A 10,184-nucleotide genomic window follows, 5' to 3' on the forward strand; every position below is an offset into this window, starting at 1 on the left:
GTAACTACGCAAGTAGCATCAAAATAGTGTTCCGTACAGCGGTGGCCACTTTCAAAACAACGGTAACGTGTTGGAAAGAACCGATCAATGCCAAACACCTTAATTGAAAACGTTATAGGGAGGCATTACACTTGAGCTTTTTATATGCATCGCTATAAAGCCTTAGCGGGCCCCCAGAGGGGAAACTGCCCATTAACTTATAAGGTCCAGGCCTTGGCTCTCTTAATTGACAAGTTCCAGTCCACTTTCATCACTTGTGGACTTCATAGCAGCAGTCAATGCTTCCTCCCAGGATGCCATTGCATCTTTGACGTGAGGGTGTTGGTGACAAAGAGCAGTCCGCCGCCAGCGTTGAGGCGAAGCGAGGGCGGCATTAGGCTGTTCTTAAAACAAAACAACAACCGTGTGCATTCCCTTTTGCGGTTTCAGCCGTCTGAGCATCTAATCTTGTCGACGCCACTTTCCCTTCAAGACACAACGGATCCAATTAGGAAGACATGACCCTTTGTTGAGGTTGTAAACTGTACCCATTACATTTATTACCTCTGCCAAATGTTAAATGCAAGTACGAGAGGCATTTTGCCGGATTGTTAGTAAACAGGACAATGTAAAATGACCCAAATTAAAGGTGAGAACTGTTACAGAAATGCTTCCATTATGATTTGATGATTATTATAGTTTTATGATTTTAATAGTTTAGCCATTATCATTATGTGTAGGGATTCAGTTGATGCCATGTCATGAATTTCAGGCAATAAGTCCAAGCTTTCAGTCTTAATTAAAAGCAGTTAAAACTGACAGAAATATGTGGGGGAGACATATAATCATACATTTCGGTACAAAGAACATGGACATTAGTCCAAAACGGAAAACATTATCAGGTCAAACATTTTATTTTTAACTCATTCACTGCCAGACATGCAAAAATTTGGCCACTCCAGTGCCAGGGTTTTTTTTTTTGTCATTTTCACTCAAATTGCAGGACGCACAGAATATTTAGTTGTAGCAGTACATAAACATTCCAAATGGGTTTGAAACATGAGACTCTCTTCCTTCATTAGAAAAAAATAATTTCTACCTCATTTTGTTCCGGAGATATTGGCTGTTAAAATCAGGTGGTTTCAGCTCAAATGACTGATTTTTCCCAAAAAGCTGAGAACATGTGATTTTTTTTTCTGCAGAAAAGCAAAATCAAGAAGAAAGGTGATCAAGGACTAACTTCGAGTGACACCTCAAACATCTGGACAGTTGTTTACTTCTATGAAACAACAAAAGAAAAAAGACTTTGATGACAAAACTACATTTTGATGGCGCCCCCCTGTGTGGCTGCCTCCACAGCAGCTCTTTCCCTTTCTTGTCTACTTTTTCACTTCTTTACTTTTCCGTTTTTGTTTTGCCTAATCTCGTTCCATAAACCTACGGAGAGGAGATGGGCATCTTTTCTTTTGCTCATCGCCGTTATTTTTTACTTTTTCATCGCTCCTGTGAACGGGGAATCCACGCGCACGCGGAATCCCATTGTTTACAGTCGAGACCAGCTACTAGCGTGGCGGGCTAACAGCGGACTAGCGGCCGCCGCACCAGACATCCCCGATGAATTGAAGAGGAGGAAACGAGGATGTCGGGCCGGGAAAGATCGCCGCAAAAGAACGAGGAAATACCGACACGTTCTCCCGTCCGTCATCATGGGGAACGTGAGATCGCTCCCAAATAAAATGGACGAGCTGGCGGCGCTAACGCGACATCAGAGGGAGTACCGGGAAGCCAGCTTGCTACTCGTCACGGAGACATGGCTTTCGGCAATCACTCCGGACGCCCACGCAGAGTTGGAGGGCTTCCAACTCGTACGAGCGGACAGAAATGAAGGCAGCGGTAAGCAGAAAGGAGGGGGGATTGCTGTATTTGTGAATGACAAATGGTGCAATCCTGGGCACATCACGGTGAAGGAAAAACTTTGCACTCGGGACATCGAGCTGCTAGCCGTTAGCCTTCGGCCGCATTACCTGCCACGGGAATTCTCACACGTCATAGCCGTGACGACGTACATTCCCCCTACGGCAAATGGCGGCGCTGCCTCCGATGCCCTCATATCTGTTGTAAACAAGCTGCAAACCCAGTCCCCCAACGCCTTGTTTATCATCTCAGGGGACTTCAATCACGTTTCCCTGAAATTCTCCCTCCCAACATTCACACAGTATGTAACTTGTGCCACCAGAGACAATAACATATTGGACCTATTTTATTCAAACGCCAAGGACGCATACAAACCCTCCCCCCTCCCCCCTCTCGGAAGAGCAGACCACAATATGGTTTATCTCCAGCCTGTGTACAAACCCCTTGTCCAGAGGCAACCAGCTGGGACCCGCACGATCAAAAGATGGTCCACAGAAGCTGAAGAAGCTCTGCGGGACTGTTTTGATTCAACCAGGTGGGAGCTCTTTACTGAGATTCATGGGGAAGACATTGACTCACTCACCAACACCATCACAGACTACATTAACTTTTGTGAACAAAACACCGTACCCACCAGGACTGTGCGGTGTTTTGCCAACAACAAACCATGGATTAATCCCGACATAAAAGTCCTCCTGAAGGAGAAGAAAAGGGCTTTTGTGTTGGGCAACAGAGAGGAACTGAAGGCCGTGCAGATCCAACTGAGGAGGAAGATCAGAGAGGGGAAGAAGGCCTACAGGATGAAAATGGAGGAGCAGCTGCAAGCCAGCAATGTCGCTGGTGTCTGGAAGGGCCTGAAAAACATCTCAGGCCACAAAAGCCCAGTGACATTGAACGAAAAAGACAAGGACTGGGCAGATGAACTCAACCGCTTTTTCAATCGGTTTGACAAGACGCCAGCCGCCCCCGGCCCACCGTCAACTTCACCTGTAGCTGCACCTGCACCAACTCTCACTGTGGCCTTACCCTCCCTGCCCCCTCTCACGACCAGCTTTCCACAACCAACATCTGCCCTCCCAACTGTTGCCACACCCTCAGCCGCCACTCTGCCTCCTGGTTCCTGCCTGTCTGTCACAACTGCGCAGGTGAGGAACCAACTGAGGAGGATGAAGGTGAGGAAGGCAGCAGGTCCGGATGACATCAGTTCCCGACTCCTCAAGACCTGCTCCAACCAGCTGTGTGACATTGTCCAGCACTTGTTCAACCTGAGCCTGAAGCTGGGCAGAGTTCCACAGCTGTGGAAAACGTCATGCCTGGTCCCAGTGCCCAAGATTGCCAACCCCAAAGAGCTCAACAGCTACAGACCGGTGGCGCTGACGTCTCACCTGATGAAGACGCTGGAGAGACTCGTCCTCGCCCACCTGCGACCGCTGGCAAGCTCATCGCTGGACCCGCTGCAGTTTGCCTACCAGCCCAGCATCGGTGTGGAGGATGCCATCATCTACCTCCTCCATACGGCGTTGCTGCACCTGGAGAATGCTGGGAGCACGGTGAGGATCACATTCTTCGATTTCTCCAGTGCCTTCAACACCATCCAGCCCAGTCTACTGGGGGACAAGCTGCAGCATGCCGGAGTCGACCATCACCTCACATCCTGGATTACAGACTACCTCACAAACAGGCCACAGTACGTGAGGGTAAAGAACTGTGAGTCGGAAAGGCTTCTCTGCAGCACCGGAGCGCCGCAGGGAACAGTTCTGGCTCCATTCCTCTTCACCCTCTACACCTCGGACTTCAACTACAACACCCCAACCTGCCACCTTCAGAAGTTCTCTGACGACTCAGCTATTGTCGGCCTCATTACAGAGGGAGACGATAGGGAGTACAGGGGACTGACAAAGGACTTTGTGGACTGGTGCCAGCAGAATCACCTCCAGATCAACACTGGCAAAACCAAGGAGCTGGTGGTGGATTTCTGCAGGAAACAATCGTCACCTGCACCATTGAACATCCAGGGTTCGGACATTGAGAGGGTGACCTCCTACAAGTACCTGGGTGTTACTCTCAACAATAAACTGGACTGGACAACAAACACGGATGCCCTAATCAAAAAGGGACAGAGTCGCCTCTTCCTCCTCAGGAAACTGAGGTCTTTTGGAGTTCAGGGGTCACTCCTAAAGACTTTCTATGACTCTGTGGTGGCATCAGCCATCCACTATGGCATTGTCTGCTGGTCAGGCAGCATCACCACCCGGGACAGAAAAAGACTGGAGCGCTTTGTCAAGCGGGCCAGTTCTGTCGTGGGCTGCTCGCTGGACTCTCTTGAGGAGGTGGGCAACAGACGGACGCTAGCTAAACTAAAAGCTATGACGGACAGCCCCTCCCACCCCCTCCTGCCCATCCTGACAGCTCTGGGTAGCTCCTTTAGCCAGAGACTATTACACCCGCGCTGCAAGAAGGAGAGGTACCGCCGCTCGTTCCTACCGACTGCAGTCAGGCTTCACAATTCCCAATGATCACATGTGAAAAAAACAAAAAAAAAAAAAAACTGGACACTTGTAAATATGGGTTGTTGCAATATATCTAAATGCATCTCTTGATTCTGCACTATGTACAGTCTTGTTTATAGAACGGTTTTTGCACATCTACATTTGCACAGTATACAGTTGACATTTTTATTTTGTTATGCTTAGAATATCTTGTTTTCTATCCTTTCACTCCCATCCCAACCCCATCCCTCTTCAATTGCTGCTGTGGACTGCAAATTTCCCCATTGCGGGACGAATAAAGGTATTCTGATTCTGATTCTGATTCTGATACATTTAATTAGAATTATAACATCAGATTCAGAACCAGAAACACAGAACAAAATCCATCTATTTACTGATGTGTGCATGTGTTTGAACTATTTACAAGTGGACGCGTGAGCTATATACAAGTGTGTGTGTGTGTGTGTGTGTGTGTGTGTGTGTGTGTGTGTGTGTGTGTGTGTATGGTTGTGTGTTCAATACTGTACAGACGCTCCACACCTTACAAAACGAACAAACAAAACGTTCCGAGCGGTTATTCGTAAGGTGAATTTTATTGTAAGTTGCTTCAGTGCTATATTTTGTATGGAATGTATGTTTAAGTTAAACACTGAACGAGGAAGTACTTACTTATGCATCACGTCCTCCTGGAGCATCAACTGGGAAGAGAGATTTCCTCTCCGCCCACATACTCTAGACAACCAATCGTAAACGAGCTTGGTGCCTACTCCTCAGAGCGTCAACTGGTAAGAGGGATTTCATCCTCACCCACATACTCTACGCTGCCAATCATAAGAGAGCTCGGCGGATCGGGGCCTGAACTCATTGGCAACACTTCAGCATAGCCAGGCGCTGAATGGTCGCCTTGGTGTCCGTCGCATAAACACACAGCCCTCCAATGTGTCGGTGTGCGTGAAAAACAGGACACAGGCAATCACAAGCGAGCTTGGCTGGAAAAAGGCGCGCAATATAAAATCAAACTTCCAGCATTTCTCTCCAAACATTGTTCGACATACTCTAACCGCCAAAATGTTGTATGTACCGTTTTCTCGTAACTCGAATGTTCGTAAGGTGGGGAGCGTCTGTAGTTCTTTTTAGTGTGGCTGATGCTTCTTCATCTGCTTTATAGCACTCTCTGTGGGAGTTGGAGGGGATACTCCACGCCGACAAGGCTCTGTAGAAATGTTTAGCAACATCATCATACTGTACACAGCATCAAATCTCACAGCATCAAAGAGGTAAAAAAGAGATTGACAATGTGCTTGAGACATAACAGTAGGATCACATATGTGCTAGTGATATCACATGATGAACGTAACGGTACATAACTTGACAAACTGCGCTTTTTGAACATCTGAATTCTAACAGATTACTGCAGGAGGAATTCACCTAGCAAAAAAATAGAACTAACAAATGTGAATACACACCTGGACTTTGCGGTGGGTGTTCTGGCCTGCTTCTGTGTCGCAGATTGGGTGAAGTATCCCCCTCCTCGCCGAGCCCGACGGCAGCAACTCATCGGAGGAATCCGGATCCGAGTCACCAGACAGATCACTGTCAGCTAGTTGTGCAGCTATGCCGTAGAAGGCTTGTAATTGTCACTATAATGCTTCGCCATGATCGCCACTTTTTCCTTCAATAAAACACTGAAAGGAAGGCCTGCCTTCTCAGTGTTCTTCACGGGGAAATTGTGGGCTGCTTTTTTTGGAGCAAAGCGCAACTGTCGCCCCTTTGTGGGAGGGAAATACATGACTTACAGTTCTGGAATTCACACGGAGATAGACTTCAACTTCACTCTCCCGCAAAAAAAAAGCGAAACCCGGATAAACTCGGGAATAGTGTTCTATGGCACATTTTCAATTCCCAAATAAATTTGTGAATGGCAGCGATTGAGTTAAATACACAGTTACCCATATTTGTATGTTTGTACACAAAGGTGTATCTTCTTTTCCTTTCGGCTTTTCCCTTCAGGGGTCGCCACAGCAAATCAGAGTCCTCCATCTCATCTGGTTTTGTGCATCGTCTTCTCTCACACCAACTACCTTCATGTCCTTTATGACATCATCCATAAACCACCTCTTAGGTCTTCCTTTCGGCCTCCTGCCTGGCAGTCCAAGGCTCAACACCCTTCTTCCGATATAGTCATTATCTCCTCTGGACATGTCCAAACCATCTCAGTCTGGCCTCTCTGACTTTCTCTCCAAAGCCACTAAGATGAGTTGTCCCTCTAATATACTCATTCCTGATCATATCCAACCTCGTCACACCCAAAGCAAACCTCAACATCTTCATCTCTACTACCTCCAGCTCTGCTTCCTGTCTTTTCTTCAGTGCACCAGATTAATTCGGGTGGTCAGATCGGCACAAGGGCTTTGCAACTATTGGAGTCATGTTATATGATTGGCTGGAAGACAGTGGAATGTTGTAGGATTGTGGTTGGTCCATTTTGCAGAAATGGGATTTGAGTTTTTCAGAGAAAACAGATGAGGTTTTACCTCACCTTCTAAGAAGTACAGATGATGGATGAAGAAACGTTTTCATATATCTGTACTGTGAGTTGGACGTACCTCCCAGGACCCCACCAGCTATACATTTATTTTGTATATGATTGTGTTTAATTGATCATTGTAATTACTAAAAGTATTGGATAGCTGAGGGATAATTGGTCAAATAAATGGGAGAGAGAGAGAGAGAGAGAGAGAGAGAGAGAGAGAGAGAGAGAGAGAGAGAGAGAGAGAGAGAGAGAGAGAGAGAGAGAGAGAGAGAGAGAGAGATAATGCAATCGCAGCAAATATGTTTTGCCTTGGTAGGACGTGTGTGTAGGAATTAGATTTTTTTACATATTTTAAGTCAAGTCTTGTGTTTCCTTTTTTTATTATGAGCATTTTCTAAAGGGATTTCAATAATATTTTTGCCACATATATTGCACACAGTAAGCAAAGTATGTTTCCTGTACTTGTCAGTGCAATGACACATAATTGTGGAATATACGGTCAAACTGCAAAATTATATACATAATTGTATAACCAACATTAGCATAAACATCAATGATATTAAATCCAATCTATTGCCCCAAACATGAATGGGCAAACCAAGCACCTTCTTGGTGACTGCGGTCAACCCATCCTTTTACATTTTAGTTTGTTTATTTTCATCCAAACAATGCCGGCGATGCACTCGTTGTACGGTTTTATTTTGAAGGTGGCCCACGCCGCTCGCCGGCAGTAGACTACCGTAATGCACAGTGTTGTCAAAGTGGCGGCTCACTTGAATTTGATTTTGCGAGTAGAGGCTGGCCTGACCACAGTAACAAATGAAGGCTACCAAGCACTGCTATTCGGCAGCAAAGCTACGAAAATATACCGCAGAGTTATGTGAAGGTGTTCAACCCGATACATTTCAAAAATATTGATGAGAGAAAAAGCGTCTAAAAAGGCATAAAATGTAACTTACTGTTGCGAAAGTCGTTTGACAGTTGCTCTGAAGGGCGCCGCCATTTTTTCTTTCGCCTACGTCACAATAAAGAGCGTCTATTGGCTGGTGAAGAAAATTCTTGTCTGAAGTGGTCTTGACAGTAGAGTAGGCGGAACAGGGGGAACCAGCTCACTGGCCTTGACGTTTTTTGGCCCTCTTGAGGGCGGGGTGTGTGGGCATCACTTTGGTGCTGAAGCCCCACATTTCCAACAATGGACAGACACAAAAATAAATCAATAAATATATAAATAAATGAAAAAATAACTGAATAAACAAATAAGTAAATGAATAAATATACTTTTGCTTACGGCTTTTCCCTTCAAGGGGTCGTCACAGCGAATCAGTGTCCTCCATCTTCAGAGGTTTGATTCTCATATTTGTTTTGGCCAAGCTTTTACGTCGGATGCCCTTCCTGATACAATCCTCTTTATTTATCCAGGCATGGGACCGGCACAAGACGACACTGGCTTATGTCCCCTTGTGACTACAGAACAAGCAATGAACTTAATGAACTTCTATGAACTTAATAAAGATGAAGATGCTCAGGAACCCACATGCAAAATGGTCATTGGCACAGCAGCATTCAATCAAAGCAAAACTATACTCATACATACGTACGTACATACGGACGGACGGACGGACGGACGGACATACATAAATACAGGATACAGGAGCTGCTGGAAAGGCAGCCACACTCGTGGCGCCGTCTTGAAGTCAAAAGAACAAAAAAACTAAACAACAAATAACATGACAGCACAAAGACACAGAGTCATTCAATCTTAAGCACTTTCTGTCCAGTGGAGTTGGTGGAACCGGACGCAGAGTCACAAATTGGAATGGAACAGCCTGCAAGAAGGTCTACTCGTACTCGAAGACCTAGAGAAATATTCACATATGAGCTCTTGGGTCATCCATCATACCAGCCCTGGAGACCTGAAGCAAATGCCTTGTATACTTGCATGCCTTACCCCATGACCTCTTATCCAGTGCGACCTGAACACTATTACTACCCTACCCCAACTGTATGGACTTATTAGACAGCAGACTTGCACTTGAATGTGACTGACACCACACTACAGAGACCAGACAGATGACTGTTATTTTACTTTTACTTTGGATTGGATTGGATTTGCCTTTTTTAGTCTCGCAGTGGAGAAATTTACATTTCACAGCAGCAAAGTTATGAAAGAAATGAAAGTAGAAAAGCAAAACACAGGAGCTGCTGGAAAGGCAGCCACTCTCGCGGCGCCGTCTTGAAGTCAAAAGAACACAAAAAAAAACTAAATAACAAATAACATGACAACACAAAGACACAGAAAGACATTCATTCTTAAGCACTTTCTGTACCCTCTTTGTTACATAAAGCAGTTCCAGATGAAAGAGGAGAGGATCAAAGCGTCTCTTCACCAGTGGATCAGGGACATCATGGTGGAATGTGCATGTTGACTACAAGCTAAATGTTGAAAGCAAACACGCAGCTGTAGCATCCATTGACGAAAAGAGATTGTCTCAAATCTCCTGTCCCACGTGAATCCGCTTCAATTCCAAGCCGCGACAGTTCCACATCCGCATCGGCGCTCTGGATTGGATTGGATTTGCCTTTATTAGTCTCGCAGTGGAGAAATTTACATTTCACAGCAGAAAGGTTATGAAAGAAATGAAAGTAGAAAAGCAAAACACAGGAGCGCTGACTTATCGCGGGCTCCTCAAGCCATGCATCATTCTAGCCGCAGACTGTCCAACAGCACCGACCTTTCCGGTGAACAAAGCGGGGCTGTGAAGATGCTGCCTATTACAGGCGCAAAAAAGCACAATGGCCCCAGAGCTGTCCAGCAACGATAGTCAAATGGAACCGACATTCCTCCCAATCAAAAACAGCACTGTCATATTGTTGCTGCCGAAAAGGCGCAACCGCTCACCAGTCTCCTCCTTGATGAATGCCATGGCCAAAAATGCTGAAAAACAATCTGTATCCGTTCCATACAATGCACAACAATACAAAGTTACAAAATAAAACACAAAAACAACACAAAAACAACAAAGAACAAACAAAAAAGGCTCATGAGAGCACTTGCTGACAGCTTGGGTCAGAGTATTGCCTACTCGGGCGCCATCTTCGACTCCAGTGATTCTAATAGGAGGATACCACAAGTTACTGGTATGTTTTAAGTATTGAATTACATGTTTAATGTGTGCATAATAACATTTTGATATTGCGTGTAACACATTTGCAACATACAGGGATGTCGGCGGAAACCTACACAGACACAGGGAGGAGTTGCAAGGTGG

General features: G+C 45.6%; 1 protein-coding gene across 3 annotated transcripts in view; it reads right to left on the reverse strand.

The window, feature by feature from the left end:
• Nucleotides 1-7,924, reverse strand: part of clybl (citramalyl-CoA lyase) — an 85,484-nt gene extending 77,560 nt beyond the window's left edge. The window contains exons 1-2 of one of the 3 annotated variants that reach the window (XM_089002739.1): nt 5,849-5,942; nt 5,052-5,595 (exon numbers count right to left, since the gene is read on the reverse strand). In XM_089002739.1, the coding sequence (XP_088858865.1) occupies nt 5,052-5,077 (26 nt within the window). In that variant the 5' untranslated portion in view covers nt 5,078-5,595; nt 5,849-5,942. Of the gene's footprint in view, nt 1-5,051; nt 5,596-5,848; nt 6,151-7,874 lie in introns of those variants that run through there. The other 2 variants (XM_089002738.1, XM_089002737.1) reach the window with 2 other exon arrangements.
• Between the last annotated feature and the right edge of the window lie 2,260 nt (nt 7,925-10,184).

Source organism: Hippocampus bargibanti, linkage group LG08 (assembly GCF_051943395.1).
Source record: "Hippocampus bargibanti isolate YZ-2025 linkage group LG08, ASM5194339v1, whole genome shotgun sequence".
In the NCBI taxonomy this organism is placed as follows: domain Eukaryota; kingdom Metazoa; phylum Chordata; class Actinopteri; order Syngnathiformes; family Syngnathidae; genus Hippocampus; species Hippocampus bargibanti.